At 41.6% G+C, this 26,401-nt stretch overlaps 1 protein-coding gene across 1 annotated transcript; it reads right to left on the bottom strand.

Annotated features, from left to right (window-relative positions):
• Nucleotide 1: 1 nt before the first annotated feature.
• AZIN1 (antizyme inhibitor 1) lies at nucleotides 2-25,796 on the bottom strand. Its single transcript, XM_066564856.1, has 12 exons — nucleotides 25,512-25,796; nucleotides 19,792-19,929; nucleotides 12,782-12,979; nucleotides 10,576-10,749; nucleotides 10,142-10,314; nucleotides 7,384-7,518; nucleotides 5,808-5,889; nucleotides 4,912-4,986; nucleotides 3,675-3,840; nucleotides 3,027-3,145; nucleotides 2,638-2,852; nucleotides 2-2,016 (listed from the first exon to the last, which is right to left on the bottom strand). The coding sequence occupies exons 3-12, from the start codon at nucleotides 12,881-12,883 to the stop codon at nucleotides 1,905-1,907; spliced, it is 1,353 nt and encodes a 450-aa protein (XP_066420953.1). The 5' UTR covers nucleotides 12,884-12,979; nucleotides 19,792-19,929; nucleotides 25,512-25,796; the 3' UTR covers nucleotides 2-1,904.
• Between the last annotated feature and the right edge of the window lie 605 nt (nucleotides 25,797-26,401).

The raw sequence follows: 26,401 nt of genomic DNA, 5'->3' as shown, positions 1-26,401 counted from the left end.
GTTCAGACTCCAGGTTGGCTTTAATGGCAGACTGTCTTCAAGTACAGCAAGTATTTCTGCTCTGACCACTGCTGCATTTATAGAGAAATTGTTTTCTACTTCTCTGTATGTTAACATAAAACAACTTTTAAAAACTGTATGACAGAAACCTGTTTGATTATCTAACCTTAGGCAACTGTAGTTGCATTTAGTCAAAAACCACACAGCAGTCTGTCTTGTCTAGAAAGACCTCAACAGTAAATGGAAGAGCTTATCACTGCTTGACATGGGTCAGCTAGTAACTTCAGGTTAAAAAAAAAAGAAAACCAAAACCAAACCAAATCACACATTCCCCCCTTTAATTTACTCCCTTTTCAGTTGTACATTTAATTACAGTAATAAGTGCTTCTTAGACTGCATCTCCAAAGCATAAGCCATTTTTTATCTCCTAACTGACCTGTAAAACTGTTCTGAAAAATCCAAACTGAGAATTTACTTTCAAGTAAAACTTAATGAAGTTTCATAAAACCTTTCCTTTACAGAGTCAGAAAATAAAATTTCCTCCTGGCTGGCACTCATGTGAAGTACACTTGCAGCCAAAGGGTATAAATTTTACCTCCAACTAAAGGGTTCAAAAAGTCCCTTTTATCTGTAGGATCTAGGCCTCAGTGCATTATTTCAAAACCCTAAAACCCCCTTCTCCTCCTTCCCCCAGTCTTCAAGTAGGGAAAGTTAAAGTGAGAAAGCAAAGGACCTTGAAGAAATTGAGAGGCTAAAGTAACACAAAAAGAAATTCTCTGACCAGTTCAAGCAGTTCATTACTCAATGCACATATACTTGCAGCAGTCTGATTTACCTTTACATTATGGATACAGAAATGAAGTCCAGTGCAAGAGAGCATTTGAGGTTTCTGTAGTCTTGTGCAGCCCTACCCTAGAGTCAGCACTATACAGAACTAGCTAAAGTTGAAAGTTAAGACTTTTCAAACAAACACTATTAAAAAAGGAGCCAAAGGTTCTGTGACAACATGCAGAATTGGACTAACTCATGCTGCCTCAGGGCACTGCATGCACACAAGCTGGGACAACCTCTCCATGCACACCCATGCCTAGTGCAGGTTAGCTGGTTGGTGTGAAGAACTGAATCTAAGGTCATGCTCTAAAAACACATCACAAATTGCCTTTTAGCCTTCCAGGAACTTACATGACTTTCACTTCATACAGATTGATCAATCTTAACATTTTTACTGTTTAACACAAAGCTGAACCAATGGGCTTGAGAAAAGAAAGCTTCTCAAATCAATCATATATACATCTACTTTATAGCTATCTGCCTAGCTCCTCCCAAAGTTAGCCTGAAAAACAGTAAAATCTACACAAAGTTTTATTGCAATCATACAAGGGATACATCATGGGTCAAATACAACAAATACTATGATGCAATTTTACATTTATTAAACTACAGTTCAAAGCACAAATTTACACATTCTAAATACACTAAAACATCTAATGAAGTCACACTGGTCTCCCACTGACATTTGATATATCTGGGCGAAAGACAATAACTTTACAAGACTTTTCTAACAGGAATCCTTAGTATAAAAACTGTGTACTTGTATGTAAACTGTTGAAGAACCCAAGTGATGGGTTTCCATCTCCACTAAGTCATCCATTTTGTTGCATATTTAACGCTCAGGGGTTGAATGAACTTGATTTTAAATTTGGACACCATTATCTAACCCTCCCCCCTCCCACTGAATTGTAGCTGTAGCTTGTTTTGCCTGGTCCCCATTACTATTAATATGTTTTCAAGTTTTGAAGAGAATGAATTGAATTGAAGATTGTTCCATTTCTTCCAGATTGGAATGTTGACCAGACAAACTACAGACTTGCAACTGCAGGTCTAAATGAAGCGTTAATGCCTGTTTAAGCTGCAGTGGAAAAGCGTTCTTCCGGGCTCAGCTGAATGCACGAAGGCACAAAGAAGAAGTTCTTCATCAATGTGTCTGAAGCAATCCCAGCATCTTGCATCTCATCCCTGCAGCAGAAAAGGTCAAGAGATGTAACAGCAGGTTTTCCGGTTCAATTTCCCTTCAGAAAGCAGCTGCCACGCAGTGTGTGCAGCCAACTGCCCCCGCATGCTTGGCCCTGGCTCAGCAGAGGGCAGCCCAGCTGTGCCAGTGCCTGGCACTCAGAAATGCTGCCACTCGCCAGGGTGGGAGCACAGGGCCCTGCCTGGGCACAGGAATGGAGTACCACACTCCCCATCACCACAAGAGCATCACTCCCCTTCCTGCCCACGGCGGTGACAACACTGCACACAAGCTGTGGATATGTGTATTAGGAAAGCTCAAAGGTTGATGTTAAACAGCTTTTGTTAAGCCAGTACAAGACTTTACGACTGCCACTGAACTCACAGGTAAGATCGGTCAGGTATTCTGCTTTCCTTTGTCAGCCCTAAAGCAAAGTAGGCATTTTATCACAGAGCTCAGTTTAGTCTCAGCAGTCAAAACAACAGAGACAAAAAAAAATCCACAAACTAAAAAGGCACATTCTTGCACTCAGCATTTCCCTGTATTTGCCACTGAATGTAATTTGTAAGTGTACACTCCTGAAGGAAGCAAAAGCAACCTTGCCACTACCAAGACAGTTTCCTTACCAGTCACTGAAAGACATCATGTAGTAAATCAGTGGCCTCTGATAGTCATTAAAGGCGGACTGTTCACCCAAGGTACCAGAACCCATATTGTCAAAGATCAGCCAATCTCCCACGCTCAACTCAGGAAGAAGACAGTTTTCCACAATTTGATCAAGCTCATCACAGGATGGACCCCAAAGGCTGCTTGCAAACAGAGGCTCATCTTCCTTGTATTTCTATATGGAAATGATTGAGGCAATTCAGGCTTCAGTTTATTGAACAAGAATTTTCAAATATACAGAAGGTTAATTTAATAAATAATATGCAATTATATATGTATGAAGTGTTAAATATATATTCAATAGACAAGGATAGAAAGGACTACCTCTGAAGAATATAGAAGGACTCACCTTGTGAACCTCTGGGATAGTATTCAGTTTCTCAGACAATTTACTTGCAAAAGAACCATAAACACCATCATTTATGTAATATGTAAATACTGGTTCATCATCATTCCTGGTTTGCTCCACTGGAAGTAAAAAAAGAACTTGTCTTGCATGCATGTTTTGTCATAAGTAGTCCTTCTGCAATCTAACTTAAGTCAGCTGCTTTCTCCTGACAAGGGGGTTCCATATATACTAGAATAGGAGAATTACAAGCAGAGTAATCTGTATGAGACCAGATTATAAATTCAGTTATAACATTGAGAGGCTTAATACAATTAATACTTTTAGTAATAACCACTGCTAAGAATATAAATCCAGAGAATCAGGGAAGTAGCTTGCTTTGTGACATGATTTTTTATGTTCTAATACAGAACCTTCTAACACACCATCTGTGATGCACCCAATACAGGTTTAACCTAGTAAGGATACAAGAAGTGCCACATAAAAGTACCAGTGAGACACACAGATAACATATGGTCAGAATCCAGAAGGCATATTACAGTGTAAGAATTAGGGGATGCACTAAACATATAAACAAACTAGTCAATCCCAACTAATAGTGGGCAGTTACCTGTGCTGAGTCGTAACACAGAAAACAAATCCAACCCTTACCTCCAGAAGGAAGAAGTTTATCATACCCAACAGTCTTCTTTGCAATGACATTCACTGCCAGTGTAAATGCAGATGAAACATAATAACATCCAGGCTCTGCAATCACATTAACACCAGATTCCTTAGGAAAGTAGACATCCAGCAATGGCCTGATGACATGATTAACCTAGGAAATTGAAGTCAGAGGTAAGGCCAAAGAACTCAGCTTACAGATGTATCACACACATACTTCCAGTCAGCAACAAGTCTAGTCAGCACACCAAATGCTTACTCTGCCCCTCCAATCTCTGAGAAATGCCTTTACCAGAGGTAAACAATTTATAAAAAAAAACATGTAAGAAAACTGGTCATTCTGCTAAACACTGAAGATTGAGAATCATGAGTCTGAGTACTACACAGTCTCTTTTCACAACTGAAGCTCAAGCTGTGGTACTTACAAGTGCACCAGTAACTTCAATGCCCATCCAGCACATCAGATAATGTAAAATTACATATGAACCCACAAGAATGGGTAAAGGACCTTTTCATAATCAGTTCTGAATAGTATCATATTAGAAACAGAATTATTTAATACTAATGCTCATATATTAGGACAGATATGTCAAGATTAACAAATTTATTTTGGATCCATTAACAGAACCATTAGAATTGAGAGAAAAGCCCTGATTGCTGTTAGCAACACCTCATTTTCACTGTGCTGAATTCATGGAGCCTGTGTTTAAGACAACATACCAGTGTAAACTGGGTATCCTGTTCTACATGCCACTTCATACTAAAGGTGGCATTTAGGCCAAATCAGAGGCCAGCCAAATCAAGACCTTTAGCTTTCTGTTCCAAAGCAAAATACTGGAAATTTTCATCCAGTAGCAACAGGGTTAATGATCCAAAGCATGCTAAGGCACTCTGTCCAAAACCATGCAAGAGTCACTAGCTGGACAATAGTCAAGAAAAACCTTGAAGTATTATTGCTGAGGCTGCTTCAGATAGCAATTTAATCTCTAACACACTTAAATGAGCATTCACCCCGGATGAACAGGGTTAAAAAGAAGTCATGATCACCTCCAAGAAGGGATTACACTATCCATGATCAAGAATACAAACCCAACTAGTGACATCTTGAGTTACAGTCTAACATGGAACTTAACCATGTTTCAGCTATCAATTCAAGCTACAGTTTGAAGGTTAAACACTCAATATCTTCAAAAGTAAGAGTTTCAATTTCCAACACATTGCATACCTCTTCCAGCTGAAGTTCTGAACCTGTGAAGCCCCCACCAATATCCAACATGTTCATCTTAAAGCCAAATTCTTCCTAAAACGCATAGGCAGAATGTAAGTACGCAAACAACAGTAAATGCAAAAAGATTTTGTTGCTCCTTACTGTGGTTGTTTTCTGTGTATTTAAGCTTTTGAAACTATTTAGTTGAGTTCATCTAATGAGGGAGTAAGGGCATAGTACAGCTCCAGTAAATCTAGAAGCAAAGCACTGGGATGTCAGTAGAGGCTGGTTATATAATTCTCTGCAAGCCCCACAGCAATATCAACTCCCATCTTGTGGCTTTTGTTATATTCAGACAGTATTTGCTGAACAGGTGGTGTATTCTGACAAAACAATTTTAGGATTTCACAAATTTTGTGACAAGACCACTGCAACAAATTTGCACAAAGATCAGTGAGATCCTCAGTTTTATTGCCCCCACATGTTACCAGCCACAGCTAAGGCACTGCAGTAATAAGAGTAAAAAGACTTGCAGTCTTCTCTGTTTAGTTTACAAACTCCTCATACCACAATAGATGCCAGCATACAATTGTTCAATTTCAATGTAACCTAAAAGCATCAGTTGTGTATTTACAGGACTGAGATTTGAATATCAAAAAGGCTTGACCCAAAGTGGGAAACTAATTTAAACAGCATGTAAGGCTACTGCCTGTCAGTGGGACAGTATTCATTACCATAATTAGGACAAAGTTGGTTTTACTTCTATCACACATGACAAAGCAGTATTTAGTCCCTTACTAAAAGTTCAATTTCCAAGGATTTCTTTTGGAAAGAATGTAGTTGGTTTGTTAATATAATCAGAATAGAATGGCTCCTCTACTGTAGCAATTGCTTGTGAGTATAGATGTACTTACAGCCATGTCAAACACACACCGAGCATCAGACAAAGCATGAATGTATGTTTGCAGATCCTTGCAAGAGCCTGAAACATGAAATCTGAAAGAAATAAAAACACAGTAAATACACTGAACCATGCAGCTTTCAGACCAAGCAAATAATTTCATCATATAAAACAGCAACAGAAGCAATTCATTCCCAAGTGCCCCAAAACAAGATTAAATGATAATATACAGCAACTGTGCAAAGAAACTGTGACCACCACTGCCTGCTATTGAATTTGTACTTGAGAATTCTCTTCCTCTTAATCCTAAGAATGTTCCACAATATTCTTATCTTTGAGAAACAACAGATTTACTGAATTTTTCAGTCTTCACTATCAAAGTAGCTGAAAGTTGTTTTTCAGTAGTGCCAAAGCTGCAGAGAAGTACTGATGCCTACCACAAGCACCTGAATCCCCTCTTGTTCCTTGTTCAAGAGATTCAAGTACTGCCCTATGCACTTAGTCACTGAGGTGCTAGAACAAGTGCCAGCATTCCCATGGGATTCCTCAAGAGGCACATGGCCCACTGCTTCTAGACAGACCATACACACACCCGAGACACAGTGTTCTCTACTCCAAGTCTACTCCTTTAAAGAATGCCATTCTGAGGCAAAGGTCACTTTTCAAACTTACTTGCATGAATCCATGTGTGGATTTAAAAATTATTTTAAAAAAATGCACAAGAGGCAAATGGTTTTTATAAAAGTTGGTTAAGACACTATATGAAGAGGAATGTTTTTTTCAGTAGTATCTATTTTTTAAGACATTTGCAGTTTATGCTTTAACATCCATTTCAAACAGATACACAACAAAACATTTGCGGTTTAAATCATCAAAATCTGGCTTAACAATTTTTTATTGTCTTGATGACCCATTTATTTGTTTGGTTGCTTTCCTAAAACAGTTATGAGCATGTGATAGATTTGTAGCTGAAGGTAGACAGAGCAGACTTGTGCATGCATTTTTCTCAGATTCAGTAAAATATCCATCAAGCTTCCAATTAAAATACCACAGATTTGTAAGAATTTGGAACTCTAGGATTCATTCCTGCCACCTGCAAGCCAACAATTTATCTGAGTATTTTGTCTTGAGATGATCAAAGAGTGATATAGAACCTTAACTCTTACAAAATCTGACCCCATGTTCATCTTGTTCAAACTATCCAACCTATTCCATGCTGTACTAGCACTTCTGTTATGATGTTTATTCGTGGAAAAATACAAATCAAGTTACCATAGAAGCTCAAGAGTACAGTTAGAGAATAAGAGAGGCTTCTAAACTTAGTTTTCATGCTGACAGAAGGAATTTATGATACTTAGTTTCCTGTTGTTTTGATCCCTGTAATAGTTACTTTGTTTCATACTAGTTTGTGCTTGCAAGCAAAAGCTCACAATTCTAAATTAATAAGATATTGTTTGTCTGGGGTTTTTGTTGATTTTTTAAAAACCCTGTAAAATAGTGTCACCAGGGAAAAATCCTTTTCTCTTTTACATGTTAAGTACCTCACACAAATATCTATTCAGCCAGCAGAGGACAATGAAGTTACTCACTTGACACCAACTATTTGGACTCCCAGCTCCTTAGCACATTCCATAAGGTGCCTACAGTTCTTCAGGGTGGTGCCAAACTTCATATTCATCTCCTCACCAGCAGTAATGTCTTCTGTGGCAATGTGCAGTAAGAGCCTAAGAGAAGGGGAAGATGATTGGGGCAGTTGGTTTACATCATCAGCACATGTGAAGCCTGAAGATTGTCAGAAGTGTGTTGATTATGTTGTCAGTACTCCAGCTCCATCGATGGATGAATCAAGGCAACCTAATAATAACAATCCTGTACAGAGAAAAAACTAGCAATTAGGGGCTAAAACATGGAGCCAACAAGGACAAGGGATTTCGAAATGCAGCAACTAAGACTCTTGCAGCAGCAAGAGTCTGTTGAGTGCTGTAATAAAAAATAATGTTACCTTCTAATAAAGCATAGTTCCTCAAAAAATCAGTAAGACTAATATGATATTTCCCATCTTTGTACCCCTCCCCAGCCCAGAGGTTCCCCTTCAGTCAGACATGTATCAGATTTAGTTAAACTCAGCATCCAGGCTGAAAGCACACCGTGGCGATATCACATAACCTCCCCTTTTGGCTGAGCACATGGACTCAGGATGAGGGGGTAGGGTGGTCAGTCCATCCCCTGCCCCTTCTTCCAGGACACTGTGGAGCACAGAGGCAGCAGGCACCATTTATTACATTCTTATGCAGTGGAACACCTTCCTCTGTCTGGTCAAAGCCTCATTTTGGGTAGGTTTGGCAAACTGCAGTGCCAATGCTGACCTTTCTCTATGTTAAAGTAACACTTGAGGGGCAAAGGCATGGTCACATCCAAACCTCTAGAGACATACCCCCAAACCTCCCAAATTCAAACTGCTGTCCACTGAGAAAGCCACACCCTCCCCCCCATAAGATCAAGTAATTATTCATCCAGTAAACTAAGCAGAGGTGGTGTCATGACATACGTGCAGACTGGGCAGAGCACATTGCAGCTAACCAGGATGAGGAGTGTAAATGAGTGAAAAAAACTCTGCACACAGAGTGAAACAGCTCTTTATAAGACAAGCACCAAACAGAACTCAGCCTGGCCACTACAGTTGGCCTAACATCTACCATGACTTCTACAAGTACTTTCCAAATGTTTCCTGGTGTGTTTAACATGCATTTTGTAAAGAGCAAAAGGTCCTGAGTTCTCAAACAGGTTGCCCTGCAATCCTTGTTAATTTGTACCATTTAATCTTGAGAAACTCACGAGCATTTCCTTTCCTGCTTCTCACTAGCACAGAAAACTGTGTTCAAAAAATCTGTAGTCAAACAATATTCTGTGAAGCATTTGGAAAAATGTGCTAACTGAAGCAAAAAATTGTTACAAGTCAAACTCTTTAAAATGTAATAGAAAAATTCAAATCCATACTATGATTTGTAACCTCATATTAAGATTAGTTAAAACCTCTCCTTAAGACATCCAACATTAAATTGACAAATTGTTATAGCAGCATTTTAAGTGAATCAAGGTATTTTCAAGCAAAACCCACTAAATCTGACTTCTAGAAATCTAAGAAGTTGTTAGAATCATGGAAATAAATCAACATAAAAACTAACAAAACTCTAAAGCCACCAGTGAATAACTGGTAAAACACTAATGGTTTAACAGTCAGCTTTAGCATTGCCAAGGCTTTCGAATCCACTAAGTATACCAGGGCCAGCGGTTACAGAAAAGTTTACCTATCATGCATAACATTTTTGAACAGAAATTTCTCTCCAGTATGCAAAGCACAAACAGACTTCCATGAGGATGAAGTGTAATCACCAGCAACAGCAATATTAAATCTTGTAGTCTTGAACAAAGAAAAAAACTCTCTCAAATACCACCACCCCCCAAAAAAGCACCAAAACAAGTCACAGTTTTGGGAGATGACACAATACTTTAATCATGACTGTTCAGAACCAAGGAATTTGTTAAGGATATCAGGAATTCATGTTTTCCAATGACATTTAAAGAAAGCTACATCTTCAATCACTGCAAAGCACTGTAACATTCACTTCACTCTGGCTCCATATTTCTTAAAGGCATGGCCCAAAGTTAAAGCATTCATATGTGAGGGATGTGATGTGAAATGACAGGAGTGCCTGTCAGTCCAAAAGACCATTATACATTGCTAGCAATAAAGTTGCCATATTTAACAGCCAGATTATCAGCTTTGACCACTATTCTACAGAGAGCAGCTGAGCTAATACCAAAGTGACTGAAAAAATTTCTCCCTGTTTTAATTATGTGGAAATGCCTGTAGGTATATTTAATAGACCTGCAGAGTGTGCCCAAACCCCAGGTGGGATCCAATGCACATGGTCATTTGCTGGTAGCTCAGCCCTGACTTCAGCCAGAGCCACTAATATCCAAATACAACTCCCTGGAACATAACACTGAAGGCAAAACAGAGCAGGAGGAAGATGTTTATTTGCAGATGATGAAATAATAGACTTCTGAACTTTAATCCCTGAAACCTTTACATGAAGATTGCCCTAAAAAAAAAAAAAAATCACTTTCTCCCAAGATCTTTCCCAAACCAAGGGCCATTGTATTAGAAGCCAAGACTCAGTAGGAACAGATGCAAAAATGCTATTTTCGAAGGAGACAGAAGAAGAACAGATACAAGTGATTTGTACTAAAGAAGCCATGAACTTTGCTTGCAACTCAAACCACCCAGAATACAGGCAAAAAGTTTCCCTACATTAAAAGCAAAACCAAGATTTTGACACTTACTTGGCATTTGGATGGTTACGTGCAATTTTCTTCAGCTCAATGTCATTGTCACAAGTCATGATGTTTATCCCAGCTTTCGCTGCATACTTGATCTGAGAGGCTTGCTTGCAAGGGTTTGTGTAGATGATATTTTCAGGAGAAATGCCCAGGTCTTGTACCAATGCCATTTCAGACTGAAAAGCAGGAGCATACCAGAGTTTGACAAAGTGCACGGCACCATCTTTCCTGAATTTTTATTAGATGTGCTCCTCTACCACACTAAAGTGAAAACTATCTACTGCTTCTAGGGCAGAAGTACAGATTTTCAATAGCGAGTCACAAATGAATTCACAGTTCAAATGTTATTTATAATCATGGCACCTGGCACCGAAGAGATGAATTTACACCAGCAGACATATGAAAGAAAATAAGGCACACAGGCAAGAAAAACTTACTTTACTGGAACATGCAAAACCAACACCAAGGGTTCCCAGAATTTCGAGTACACCTGGAGTAGAATTGCATTTTACAGGATAAAATGGCTTTATTGGTGCCATCACGTTCTGCCATTGCATGTTATTCCTTACAAGCTTTCCAAGATCTCCAACATAAAATGCCTTTTTTCCAGTCTGCAAAAGGAAGAATAGGAAAATAAAATGTCTGAAATTGTAGGTTTGCTGTCAAGACAAACAACCCCAAGTCTTAAAGAACTATGTACCTTTTTTTACCCTGCTCTTAACTTTTAGATTTGACCTTGAATAATGTTTTTCTGTTCAACTAGCAATATGAACTAGTTTTAAAAAACCAAAGGGAATACCTACCACTTCAGAGATATTATGAATGCTATTGACAATATTCTGAGATTCCTGAATAAAAGATTCTACTTAAATGCCAAATGCTGATTTTATAAAAAAACACAGATTAAGTTACACACTTTTTTCAACTTTTTATTTTCAGAAGTCTGCAGCTATTTATAGGAAGAAGATCCATTGGGATGAAAGCTTCCACAGTCTCAATGAATTATTTTATTATAAATGGATAAAATCTGATGCACTAACATTATTTTAACATCTAATAGCTTGTTTTACTGAAAATTTGTTTGATGGTATTTTAGTTCAGGAAGTCAAGTTTGAGACTGTTCTCCACATCTTGTGAAGAATGAAGTTCAAAAGGAATTTTAAGAACTAGACTTCACGTTAAAGGTGACAGAATCAAGTACATAATCTTTAAGAAAATGCACAGACTTTTCTGGAATGTGAAGTTCTGCACATCTATTACAATATAGTCTTTCTCACTATTGAGTCATGATGCAGGTGTAGTGGATCCAACTGCAAACAGATCATTCCAGATTTGCCCATAATGTGCACTCTGCAAAAGTACTGTAGGTGAATGCCCTACTGTAAATCAATCAAAGACCATCACAAAACACATGATGGATCTGAATCAAGACTGTATTACATCAAATGTTAATTCTAGCACTTGACTTTTGCAGATATGAAACTCTACATGTTGTGGCTTATTTTATACAAAGTCTTTATTTCTGTTTAAAAAACACAAATAGAAATTCCATCGGGTGGAAGCATACTGACCCCCTGTACGGGTCACCAGCAGGATTGGGATCTGGAGCTTTAGATCCATGGCACAGGCCTCTACCCCTTGAGCTAAAGGAGTAAATGAAAGCAGCAGGAGGCAGCTATCCTCTGTGAGCCAGTCAGTGGTTGGAGACATGACATGTTGCCAGTAGTTTACCTATTTATTTGCTAGACAGAAAAAGAATATTAGGAATCAGGATTTGGGAATCCTACACCTGAGTTCAGAAGGCCATGGAATTTAGCTATTTGATGTACTATAGCTGACCATTTGCACATGAATATTAGTTCTGATAAACCAAGGGAAAAGTGAGCAACTCACAGGTATGGCATATGAAGAACACAGGATTTGCTTAATGAAACATTTTTAAAGTTTGCTCTTTCTACAATTTTGTCTACAGAACAAAAGCTACATCTTCCTGCCTCCTAAGAAATGAGTGAAGCCTTATTCAAAAAATGACTACTGTATACACAGAATTATTCAACTTTCTTTCCAGTTGGCAGCTGAACTTCAGTAGCTTTTACAGTTTTTCTTGAAAGAGAGAACCTCACAATGTGCTTGTACCAGAGTTTCCACTGGGGAGAGGGTAACAGGAAGATGTATGAATATTAACCATGATGGCCCACAGAAAATTTAAACATGGCTTTAAACAGGCTCAGCATAAACATTTTTCAGAACTCTGCCATATTTTCAAGGAAATAACAACAAAAAGGTTCTAACTGAATATATCCACTTGGATAATTTTAGGTGCTTGATCTAAACCCCATTGCTAATAAAATCTCTTCAAACAGTGAGATGGGAACCTGTATTTAATTATATCAGCCAGACTACTTTCCTGCTAGTCACACTCAGGACAGTAAGAGTTGATGCCCAAATTTCCCCAACAGAATTCTGCCCAAAGCAAGAAAACAGCAAAGCAGCAGAATTAGAAGAGGAAACTACATTATAAATAAGGTGAGTGAGGCTTAGCTGACTGCTTCTCTGTTGCTGTCAGCTCATCAGCTCTAAAATACTTTGACCTAGTTTGAAGACTTAGGGAACTAAATGAAAAGACCTGAAAAGCAAACTTACATGAGTATGTTCATAAATACAGTTGTCAATAACATCTGCAAGAGTTGCTCCTTCATCCAACAGACCAATGGAGTAATTTGCATCCTCAAGAAATCCTTTCATCTCAGCCGTATTCCACAAAGCCGACAGTCATAAACCAAGAAACACAAGGGATGGGCTTCCAAGCCTTAAATCCGGGTCCTTAAATTATGCAACAAACTGTAGAAAGAAGACAAGTGTCAATGGAAAAAGAGGCACAAAGCACACCATGCTGCTGTTTAAAAATCAGCTTTCTACACCTGATGTCCTACAAACAGTAACACACCCTCTACAAAGACCAAAGATGTTTTTACTCTGCTCACCCTGCATTTGTCAGAGATATGGATAGAATAATTCTATGGAAGCCAAGAATAAAACAGAAGCTAGGTACTTAAAATCTGACACTAACTTCCAGATACAACTGATGCAAGGCTGTTCTTGAGAAGAATTCCAGACTGTATGCACACTGATCTGCACTGAGTTTATGCAAACTATGAAAATACTGCGAGTGCAGCATAATTGTACAAATGCCTCAGCTCAGTTCTTTTCAAGTAAAGCATCTTAAGCAATGCTAGCATTCAAATGTGCAACTGGAAGACTGCCTGTAACAGAACATTCCTGAATTTGTTATACAAAACTTGTAGCTTATTGATTAAATGTTAGCAGTGATATCTGTACTAATGTTCTAGTTCTTTTGATGCTAATTTATAACCACTGCATTTACACATCGTATTTATTAGACATTTATTTTGTTGTTCTGTTCATAACATTGCCTACAACACTTAAAACTGTTAATTGCAAAACAGAGGTTAATAAAAAGAAGCCACTAGGCTAGAAGTAATTTAAAAAAGTGATAATCTTAGCAAGTAGAATTGTTATTAAAATAAAGTAACAGTTACAGTCTAACTTTATTTGCATCTTGCTTCTCCTCAGATCTTCACTGCAAATTAGCTTGGTAGTTAGTAGTTTATACAGTGTTTTCCAAAAGACAATCTAAATCAACAAGGTCAAAACACTGAAAATACTGTTAAATATAGTCTTAGAATGCAGATTGACTAATCTCAAGTAAAAATCAGCAGACAGCAGAAAATTACCAACAGCTGACTATATACCTTCATTTGCTTTACTTGATGAATAGAACAATCTGCAGTTCACATTCCATTAGAGTTGTGGGTGTTGTTTAAAAACAGCTTCTTAGCTTACATCAACCCACTGACCACATTTTTGTTTCAACTGTCATCTTTATGACTAACACAAGATGGATCAAAACCAGCTAGCTAACTAGATTCCTTCTCTAAATGAAGACCTAAGGCTTTTTGAATATCTCAACAGAAGTTGCATAGTACTTGTAAAATGTGATGGTTGTTTTCTAAAGCCACCTGCACTTAGATTTACAATAGCAGAATTATTTTTCTAATTAAAAGTATTTATAGAAACCACAACCATTACAGCTGAAAGCCAAAAATACTTCATTAAGACTATACAAATTAAGATAATTTTGGCTTCAAATCATCACAGGGCCATGGTATTAACTCAGTCTCATGTTTCATCCACCACCTCCATACAGTAAAAAAAAAAAATACACAATTTGCAACATAGGTTTGGTTAATGTTGTCAACAATAGGAACAAAGTTACTTTGCTGTAGTTTAATACTACCACAACTAAGCAGCAGTTGCTCCTGCTTGTCATTATGCCAAATAACGGGAAAGGAGCCAGCAGGGTTTTTTTATATGCTTTCTGCAGAACTCAAACATGCCCCCTATGTTTGTTACAAGAGGAATTTACTGCCAGGTGAGCTAAGTCAGTAGCAGCAAGAATATTCAGTTCTGTTCAGAAGCTGAACGATAAAGACAAGTAGAGCAGGTAAGAAATAAGTTGTCTCACACATATATAGTGAGTCCTATGATTATTTAAGGGAATCCTGAAGATCCAAATCACAGAAGAGCAAGATAATTATCACATTTGTGTAAGGATTTAATGAGTTATAAAAACAATGACTAGGTGGTAGACTATAATAACCAGAAAAGTCTTTAGTCAGTCATATCTCAGAATGAGACTAATAGCTAAAACTCCTTAAAAAATACCACCACTGAACAAAAGAAGCTTGTGAACTTAGTTTGCCTTAGAATCAGTCCAACAAAGATGAACACTACAGTCATCTTCATAAAATATCCATGGTTTTCAGAGGCAGAGGACCAAAAAGCTGAGTTATCTTTCCCCCCCGCCAAGAAAGAAATGCTGGCATCAGCTTTTTACTGAAACATTTTAAGGAATTACTGTATATATAAGGGCACTACTTAGCTAGATTTTTAAATTTTGGTTGAGGTTTTTTTTTTCCATGTTACAAGCCACTTCCTACACTCTAAAGCTTGCAGACAGTCAAGAGCCCTTCCACCCCAGATCTACCCTACTGGAAGGTCTCAGCACACCCAGTGGAACCAGGCACAGCCCTGAATGATTCTTACACTCACCAGACACACATAGCTAATTGCTTGTACCTGGTATTTCAAATGAAGCTGCCCAATCTAATTAACTGCACACTTTTCCTCTTTGAGTGTGGATGTTCATCTGAGTTACAGTGGAGTAGATTTAAGCTAATTGTTTAGTAGTCTTAAAAGAAAGGCTTTTTTTTCCATAGTTAATGACTGTGGTGTCCACAGCTTTCAGACAGATGGTGTAAAAGTATACTTTCCTTCAAAAGCTGCCCCTTTAATTTTGGGGAGACTCAGTTCAAGTAAAGCATGGGGGGGGAGGACTCTTTAACACTAACTCCCAAAGCCACCACCAACAAAAAGAACAATTATCTAGTAAGTTAGTTTTGATTAAGATTATTTCCTAAACAAGACTTGTCTCCTGCTCATTCATCAAAAAGCATCTTATGGTCAAGAGGCAGGAACACCAAAAGGAATATATGCCAGTACAGATTGAATGACAATTGCAACAAACCATAAACAACTGATATATCCTCTCCCAGCATGCTAAACAGTTATTGCCTTTTCTAAGCACATCCAAGACATGGAAGCTTTTCCTTTTAACAAAATTAATCTAGTAGAAAAAAAGCTAATGTTTGACTACTGTCCAAAATTCCCCCTTTTTGGAATAAATTACATCTCTTCAGTCTTGATAGGAAGAATATTCTACAAAGAAAAAACAAATTCCTAGAAGCACTGCTACAGCACCACTACAAGACAGTGGCTAGAGAAATTTAAGGGGTTAATACCTTACAGTAGGATTTGCGACTTTGCTGTCATCTTATTCTGTCCTGACTAGTTCCCTCCTGAGGAGGGTGAGGAGAATCAGTGATAAAATTTGCAGAAGGAAATCTAAATTATGGTTTAGGACTTTTTTGATGTCTGTAAGATGAGTCAGAACTCATTAGAGCACAGAGCTCACTCCTTGCTGGAAATGCTGACTTACTGCAAGTCATTATTTGACAGACTTGGTGTGGCAACACCATCCATTCTCACACCTGAAATGTTAGTCTGCACAATGCTCCAGGACATATATTTTAAGTCAAACAAAAGCTGTCAAGTGGTATGAGACTTCTACATAGGCATGTAATTGCTTTCTTTGAAGTAAGCATTACATCCTCAGGCTCTTTAACACAATGGCTTCCCAGATGAAGAACTCTAAGATAAAAGTGTACATATTTAAACACTGCAATTACTGCAGACATCTGGAATAAAAGAAAATTAAAATTCTCTGAACAGAGTCTAAACACACGCTTGTCACATGTAAGCATCCGTAACACACACAATTTTATTTTCTTTACATTGTCCAAACTATGCATTGTTTGGCCTAAGAAAAGAACTTTAAAAACCCCAAACACCTATAGGTTTAGGTCTTTCATTAAAAACTTCCTCTGCAAAAAAAGTCTCTGCAAATGAAATGGGCTCCAAATAATGCCTCTCAACCACAACTTATTAAACAAAAGTATTTATGACCAATAACAATTATGCTGATGCAAAAATCAAAAAGGGCTAAAAACAAATTATTTTCTCATTCCTTGCAATACTGGTTCTGCAGGGGTAACAAATCAAAACAAGAAATTTTGTCACTGACACGAGCAATTCAGTACAGAACAGGTATAGTAGAGAAGTATATATATTATATATATACTCCCTATACACGAGTCCTCCGCTTTCAGTGCAGGGAATACCTAATTATAATGGAAGTATCTTTTAAAAAAAAATTCCAAGACACCATTTCACCAACTGTAATTCAGTTATCTGAACACCACCACTAACTAGCTGATGGAAATGCTGAAACAGGTGTCTTTTTTTGCATTACTCAAGTTATCTCTCAGCACAAATCCACTGAAGGCCATAAGTAGGGTACCTGTACAGCTTAGGTCAGTTGCAGCTTACTCTGTTCTCTCAGCAGCATTCCACACAGTTAAGTGAGCAGTGTAGAAAGAACAATTCTGCTGAAGCAAGCAACTGGGATAGAAACTGAAAAAATAATGGCCCATCCAGCATCTTGTACAGGAACAAAAACCTCCTTCTGCATTCCTCAAGTTTGAATACATTATTCAGACCCAAGAAGGTCACAAAGCTTACAAAAGAATGGTTACTCTGAGTGCACATATGCTTCCGTGGTAGCAGAGCAGCACTTCTCTTTTACAACAGTGCCAGCAGTCACTTCCCTATTCCATCTCCTTACTTGCTCAGTTAGTGTTTGGCCTCCCCACTGCCCCCACGACTCCCAGCCCCCAGCCCTCCTGTTCCCCAGCTGCCACCAGTTCCAGCTACACTAGGTTACTAAGGCTTTCAAAATTAGTATCCTGGACTGTCAATTAGTGAGTCCAGATAGCTACTGCTTCCACTTAGCATAGCCAGAGCTTGCTAATACATCAGACTTCCATCATTTCTGGCCAATCAGATGGGGCAACACATAGAAGAGATTTTAAAGGAGCGAGACTTCAGGCCACAGTTGCTGGACTGCTCAGGGAGCGAGAGCCTGAAGAGCAGACGGAACTAAACCCCAAGTCTTCCCCCACCAGTGTAATACAATGAAAAAGTGAGATGGAGAAAATGATAAAAAGGAAGTGAGTTTAATGGAAATGTAAGTACATCTTCTTCAGACAGAAGATTTTTATTTTAGTTCCACTGGAACATTAACATATAACATTACAGTGATATTTAAAAGCTCACTTGACCTTTTTCCAATTAAATCACTTTGCAAGTTGAACAAGACAAAGTACCAATTAGCTTTTTAACTTGCATCCTAGCTGCATTTGAGGCAATGACCTGTGCTTCAGCACACCAAAACAGGTGCAGATTTCCTGGCAAACACCACTGCTACCTACATCACCACTACATTCAATACTGAATCACTTCTATTTGTGTACAGTACATAATTGCTGAACACATAATAGATCCAACCTCAAAATAAATACACATTATCTGAACATTCAGCTGCAAATGAAGCAAATCCAGTGGCATTTCCATTCTAGGGCAACTTATACCTTGTATCATTTGTCACAGCACAGGAGTCTACCAGTTAGAGAAGGAATATCTCAAAGAAGGTACCAGAACAGCCTTCATCTCAACAGTAAGAACTTCTGTCACAGCTAAAATTCTCTTTAGTCTCTTAGAACAGTTTTAGAAATTAAGATGTATGTATAGTACCTTAAGATTGTATACTTTATTCACTCCTTTCTAACAATTCTTCTGCCTTTCCTAGCTTTTTACTACTTTACTTTATTCCTGTTCAAATGCAAAATGTCATGCAAGAGTTCTAGCCACATACAAGAGCAACCCAAAACTTAAACTGAACAGGAGAGGCAATTTTCTCAGCTATTTTGCTTATAAAAACCACACCTTAAACATAACAGTGATATTCAGAAAATTCTCAGTGTTAACTGAATTCACTTGACTGGAGTATTCAACTACAAAGAACCAGATATATGCAGTTAATTCAGTAAGTTTCAAACAAAACAAAGAACATAACCTCTGGAGATAGAGCCAAAAGTCAGGATAAACCAAGCTCATCCTGTGCCTCAGCAATTGTGGTATTTTCAAAGAACGAGCTTATCTACATTAAGTACCTTATTAGGATGCATACTAACACAACTGGCATTTGGCATCTTTGTGGTCTTTAAAAAGTACCTGGCTCAGTAAGATGTACTTAACCACTTGCAAGTTCTACATTAAAAAGCATTCCATAATTTATAGGTAGTAAGCCAAACAAAAATGCCTTCAGCTAGAAAGGAAAAAAGTAATACTGTACAAATACTGTATAAAGTCAGCTTGAATGCATTTGTAATATCTAAGACTATTGTTAAAAACCACATAAAACTATTTTAAGTTAACAAAACATGATAACCATATACATTTCAGAGTTTTCTATGCTCCTTAAGATCAGCTAAGTGCATTCATTTGTTTTCCATTATCATGGTCTTGTTTTCCTTTAATACCCATTTGCCACCTCAAAATATAAAGGCATTTATAACTGGTACACATTTTCCATCCAACATTAAATTCCACATTCTACTCTAACCCCACTACAACTATTTGTGGAAATGGATAGTAATTAACAAATAATGGAGACAGGCATTTGGGAAGGCACACCCTTCATGATCAGCCTGAGTTAGTTTACAATAGCAAATCTTAACTATTTCAGTATAAACTACTCAAACTACACTGCACTTAGCAAGTCATGAGTTGATCTTAACAGTCATGCAGTCCAATTCATGACTTCAGAATTATCACTGAGACTGAAGTTACAGCATTTTATTTCAGGATTTCTGCAGCCAACACCCCTAATTCAGAAAAGTAGCTTTATTTACCAAGTTTACTGCAGAATTTCATCAGATAATTGCACTGAGAAATGTGTTAGGTGAATAAAATGTTTAGTTTAGTCCCTCTCGCCATCCTGAATGAAAGTCCTATGTAATTTTGTTAATCTACATCCAGACCTTGCTTATCAAAAAACAAGCTGTATTTTTGCAAGTGCTTATCCTCCTGCATACAGATGAAGAGAGACTTACATGGACAAGTTAGGAGATGGAACCCTACTATCATCAGCTAGGTTCCCAAGGTGGCTCAGCGTTGAAGTCGAACTGCTCTCTATAAAGCACTTCTCCTAAGCCCTCTGGATAGTTGTAAACTTGATCAGAGATTTTGCCCTGTAGGGAGAAAAATGCACACAAAAATAAATTTCATAGCCAGAACAGAATAAAAGCTTTATCATAGAACATGTAACAAATACCTTTTCAGTAGTGCTTTTAAGGAGGCTTGCAACACCCCACCATGGAAGTTTATAATCACATCAAACACCCAGTTTTCAAGAGTTAATACAAACTCTGAGCCAGAACAAGGCAGATGTACAAAGAACTGCTAAAACACATGAGACTGCTTATTTTACTTATCTTTCACAGTCTGAATGAGAAGATTTTCAAAACTAATGGCAAAGATCTCTACATGATCCTATGGTAGGGTAAGTATGCCTTAACACTGGATTACTCTCCCAGAAGTGTTTTTAACCCTGTAACCACTGCGTTCTTCCCCTCCCTACTTCCTTTCTATTTTAGAATTCCCTTGCCACGTTCCTACTCCCTCTGCTGTGAATGAACATGGCATGTGGGTGAAAAAGCTATGTGGGTGAAAAATAGTGCTTTATATAGTGAAACTGAGCACCACACAGACAAATCCAGAAATGAGCAAGACAGTAAAAACAAAGTAACTTATGCTTGTCTTCAGGAATGAGGAAACATTTCAGCTGGCCCTTAAAGGCTATTACACACATCAGCAAAGCAGCATTTTAAAGTACAAGGCTAGCTTACTCAAGGTAAAGCAATCACACAAACAGAACAATGAGCATAAAAGCAGTCAAGGAAACATTTATTAGGCCTGTTGAGAAGTTATTCCTCCTAAAAGCAACAATAATTTTCATGCAATTAAATACACTACCAAATTGGTCACATGTAAACCCAACATACAATAAAGTTTCTACAAAGTCACTGCGATATATGGCATTAAACATAGAACATATCAACCTATTCTAAAAATGAACCATTCCTACTTCCATTATTTAAGTAATACTACATGAGCTGACTACAAAAGCCTGACTTCTGGGAATCACCCCACACAAAAGATCACGGCCCTGTAAGTTAAACTCCTGAAATACACTTTTCCACTTAATTCTTGCTATTGGAAAACTAAACAAGTGCACTCCATGAAGTACTGCATAACACACAGAGGTAATGAAACTTGAGGGTAACTGTTTCACAGCAGCTCCCACCGAACAATCCCTGCAGCTTTACCACATAAATTAGCATTTACTAGCATGCAACATTAAAAACAAACCTCGATGCTTCAAAATTGAGATATTACAGAATTTTGCCAGCTAGAATTAATGCATATGTATTACATATAAGCTTATCCTTTTCTTTCACTAAAGCAAGAAGTTAGTAACATTTAGTTCTGCACACAACAGGAAGGTGTGGCCAACATTTAAAATTAACTGGTAGTCACACTACTTCCTACTGCTCTTCTGATTATACTCAAGAATTCATACAAATTTTCCAGTGACAGGAATTAAGTTTACCTTCCTAGCCAAACAAGTCATTAAACACAAGTGCTTCTAGGTAGAGCACACAACCTTAAGTGCAAAACTTAAAATGCAATGCTTCAGCCAAATAACACCTGCAATATTATGCCAATAAATATTCTCCCATGTCCCAGGGAGGAAAGGTCACAGTGAAAATTCCTGTGGAGCAGGAATGAAACCCAACAATTTTCTGTAGCAATAGTTAACTCTGAGTTGTGCCAAGTTCTAACTGTCTTTCAGAACTTCTCCTAAATGATATTTATGTAAAGGATCTCCACAAACATATACAAAATAGTCTGACTGCTCTTTCTGTGCAGCTTTGCCACTTGTAAACATTCAGAGGAAAATGGACAATTTGAGCTTTTCCAATTGCAGTCACTTTAGTCTATTTTAACCAGTAGAAAGGGATTTTGCTGTTGAGTGGCAGAGCTGGGCTACCACTAAGCACAAGAGTGTTAGATGTCCATAACCCATATGGGCAAACCCAGTTTTACAAAAATTGCACATGTTATCAACCACAATGAAGCATTCCTTGTTTAAAGGTTTTAAAGTAGGTATAAAAGTATTTTTTGCTAAGCAGTGAGCTTTGAGTTGTGGGAATAGTTAAGCAAGGTAGCTCTGCCTTTTAATATTCAAGTGGCACCTATATGCACGTGTTTGTCTCTCATCTGTTGGTATACTCTACTAGCAGGTTCCTGAGGTTTGACTACAGCTCAAGCAACAACAGTCACAACTCACCTGAGGACCCAAATCACCCCCCAGCTGTCCACAGCACAGAGCTGTCAGAACACCTGCACCCCTGCAGCAAGCCCTGTAAGTGCCCAGCAGGGCTAGGCTTTTTCCAGTTCACTGGCCCCCCTCACCTCCCTGTGTGTGATAACAGGCCTACAAAACCAGGCATCAATCCATTTTCTTGAAAAAAAAAATAAAAAAATCCACTGCATCTGTTTCTGAGGAGAGACCCTTCAGTGGCTTGAGCAAAAATATCCATTAACCAAACCCTAAAAATCTAGAATTACAATGACCTTGCACATTTACACCAAGTGACAGACTCCAAGGCACCAACTTACTCTGGTTCCCAGAAAAACCTAGGTATTTTGGAGTTACAGTTAGCATTTTCCAGAGCAGGGAGAGGACACTGTGGCAAGGGGATGCCCGGGGGGGAGCAGGTCCTGAAGGAAGCACAGCTCCCTGAGGAGTTCTCCATGAACCACACTCTTGCTCCTGTGATACGTCAACGGCATCCAGAGCTGAAATCTACCATTATACCTCAATTAGTGCACTACACGATTAAGCCTCGTTTCTAGGAAGGGACAGTCTTAATTCTCTTCCAGAGCACTCTGTCTGCCCTTGAATTTGGAGAGCTGGAATCATTTCCAGCAGCACTGCTGCCATCACACACCTGCAGCAGCCTGCCAGGGAGCAGTGAGAGGCATGAGCTGCGGGTCCAGGGGCCGGCTGCAGTGCTGAAAGGCAGTAATCCTGCCTCTTGCCTCCAGTAAAACTGTGCCCACAGGAGAAACATTCCCACAGCTGCTCACCACCAAACAACACCCTCCCCCTCCCAAAGAGCCTCCTTTTTCTGGGGTTTAACAGCCTTCCCCTGGAGCTCAATGCCCAGCAGGAGGGATGGGGGAGAGCAGGCTGGGGGTCTTGGCCTAGAGGAGGCAGAGAAGGGAGCTCGCCACAGCCAGAGGCACACGGGGAAGGGGCTGCCTTGTCACAGCCATCAGCCACAGCAGCAGCAGCATTGTTCACACGGTGACAGGAAGGAAAGAACTAGACTGGACCAGTCCAGACTGGAACAAACCCCTCCTACCATCACCATTATTCACAACCCCCACCTCCCCCCCAGCACCACTGCCTCCCACGTTTATCCAAGGAAGAATAATGGGCAAGTGCAGTGTCTTCAGAGACAAAAATCCGGCAGCTGGGGAGGGCAGAAGAAGTAGGGCAGGACTACCCCCCAATCCACTCACACACAAGAGACCCAATCACGTATCTGACTAGATGGTAGGCATTTCTACGCTGTTTTATTTGCCTTCACGCCGTGTTTTCATTCAGGGTGGCTACAACCGACTGGGACTACACAATTGTATCCTGGTTAGTCACCAGAGACTGCTGCAGAGGTCTGAAATGCAGTGCTTCTCCTGCCTACAGGCACAAGGCAGCCGTACAGGATTTAGTACCGCAGGGGATGCCTTCAGAAAGGTTCAAAAGATTTAAGCTCACTTTCTTGCCTTTTCACCACAACCAGGTAACCCCCAGCACACACAGGCATCTTCATGGGCTCAGACTGATGACTGGAAAAGATCTGCAGTGCTGTCCAGTACTTAGTCATACCAGCATCCTCTTCAGCCACACCACGACACCGTCCCACTTATGCACACACGAGGCCACTTGCTCACCGTGCCTTCAGCTCCCCTACCACCAGGAACAGACACCTCCACTGATCTCCTACCACTATAACTCTGCTGTCCTCCTACCAAACAGGGAACGGCACTGCAGGCAACACGCACACACTTTGGCTACCCCAACATTCGGGTGCACACACTTTACACACAAGAATTCAGCTGGCAGCTGAACCAGAATCTCTTCTCCATACTTTCCAAAAGCCACTAGTACACCAGTGGCCAAATGGACCAAAATACGTTGGCAGAGACAGCCAAGCCCAGAAGGTTGAGCTCAACCAAGAGACCTCCAAAAGGACCGGCGGCACCAAACCTGCTACTGCTACACTAAGGGTCAAGGGTGCACCCGTTTAATCACCAGAGAACTACTCCCCGGGCAAAGGGAGAGGACTGCTAACGGGAGGGAAGGGTTCCCCTTCCAAATGCCGGATGACCCCACGGCCCTTCAGCGTGAAGGCAGTCCCGGAAAGCGTCACTTGTGCAATGCCCTTACGGCTCGGGCGTTGCTCTGACAGCCGGCGCTGCCGCCCTGCTCCTCGGCGTGGCCCCTGCTGACCATGCCGAGGGGACAGGTGAGGAGGCCTCGTGCAGCTCAGGTGAGGGGAAAAGTGGAGCATGGCAGCGGGAGCCCGGATGGATAATCACGCTCACAGAAGCACAACATGGCCCCTGAGAAGCAGGCGAGGAGACGCCGCGGCCATGCCACCAGCACTTCTGCCTCTGCCCCCGTCAGGCTGCCAACGCTGAAGCCTGTCACACACGGCTGCCCCCGGGGGCTCGGGGGAGCGTACGGCGTGTGGGTCACACGCGTAAAGGGAGCCTGCAGCACCCGCACCGCAGCCCGTGCTGCCAGCCCAGGCTGCTGCCACAGGGCATCGGGCAGTCCCTCGCCCTAAGGGATCCAGGCGAGGACTCCCCTCGGCCCCCACTCCCAGGCAGGGGCGCCCTGCGAGAGGCAGCAGCGCCCGGTGGGCGCGGGTCTCCAGCCGCGGGCACTGCCCCGGCTGCGAGGGGGAAGACACCGTACAGCCCCCCTCCGCAGGAATCCGCCATGTTAGGGCGGCCGCCCCGAGCCCCCGCCGGCCGCGAAGCCGGCGGCCCCGCCGCCCTTCCGCGTCCCGAGGACTGCGGGAGAAGGGGACCGGCGGCACAGCCGCAGCGTTCACCCCGGTGCCCGGCCTCCGCTCCCGCCCCGTCACCGCTCGCACGCAGCGCTGTCCGCCATGTTAGCGCGGCGGCCGTTGACCCTCCGCCCGCCGCCGCCGACACCTCCCGGGTGCGGGGGTCCCGCTGCCCGCCCGCTCGGCCCCCGCACTGCGGCCCCGCACCGCCCGGCGCGCCGGGGGACGGGGGGAGCTCCGGCCCTGACTCATTCCGCCGCTCTCCATCTGCCGCTGCCGGTGGCAGCCGCTCTCGCCCCATGCCGCCGGGCGGAGAAAGGGCAGCGGGAGGAACTGGCCCCATCCCCAAACCTCCCCAGCAGTCACCGCCACAGTACTGCCCGCCGGCTGCCCCTCCGCCCTTTCCGGGCACCACGACCACCGCTGCCCGTCCCTCCCTGCGTTGCCCCGAGCCCCAGGCCCCGGGCAGAGGGAAGCCCCTAACGCTACCACCCGCCGCCGGTGACCACGGACCCTCCGGCCCGGCTCGGAGCTTGGGGTGGGCGTCTCCACTGCTTCCCTCCCTCACTCCCACCACCACCCCCCACGGGCGGCGAGAGCCCCAGGACTCCCGCTCCGGTACTCACGTGAGATAACGGCCCGAAAGATTTGGTAAATCGTCTTCTCTTTTTAGGCGGAATTTTTAAAGAGGGATGTGGGAACCTACAGCAGAAATACAGGCGGCGGCAGCGGCGCCTTCCAGGGCCATAGGCTGCGGGGGCGGCCGGCGGGGAAAGCGCAGCGCAGCGCTGGGACCAGAGGGCACAGGCGAAGAGAGACAGAGCCGGAGCGGGCCGGGGGCTGCGGCGAGCGGAGATGAGAGCGCGGCCGATGAGCTGCGAGCGAGCGAGCGGATACACGGGGCGAGAAGAAGGGGCCGTCGCCGGCAGCGCTTTTATAGAGCGGGCGGGGGGCGGGACCCGGGCCGCCGTCACCGCACCGGGGGCGGGATCCGCCGCCTTCCCCCGCCGCGGCGGTCGGGGCGCGCTGGGCCGGGGAAGTGAGGCTTGTGTCCCCGGCGGGGATGGCGTGTTCGCGGCGGGCCGCCCGCCCTGGCTGGCACCGAGAGCGCTGCAGGAGCGGTCAGGTCTTTGGTTAGTTCCTGACATAAGCCAGGGCAGGGACACCGTCAGCATCCCGGGCAGGTGGTTACCATATGTGTCTTCACACGGTATCTGGGATCTGTGCTTCTGTCATGGCTTCCACTAACCCGAGATCTATTCTGTGTCACTACGACTTTGAGCAGGTGGAAAAAGAACCCAGGGTTCAATGTTCAGCCAGAGGTCTCGTTCACCGAGTTAATAACAGCCTGACAGCTCACCCTGATTCCCTGGGCATTGATAAGCTACTCATAATGCTCACCAGAGGAAACTAATTACACTGCATAGCTGGCAGCCGCAGTCTCCCAGCAATTTCAGGCCTTCAAGAATCCTGTAAGTAAATACATGAATGGAAGACTTTAGCTGACCCATAGAAT

The sequence above is a fragment of the Molothrus aeneus genome, chromosome 1, assembly GCF_037042795.1.
Source record: "Molothrus aeneus isolate 106 chromosome 1, BPBGC_Maene_1.0, whole genome shotgun sequence".
NCBI lineage: Eukaryota > Metazoa > Chordata > Aves > Passeriformes > Icteridae > Molothrus > Molothrus aeneus.
Note: the sequence above shows the minus strand (reverse complement) of the source record. Positions and strands in the feature narration are given on the sequence as shown.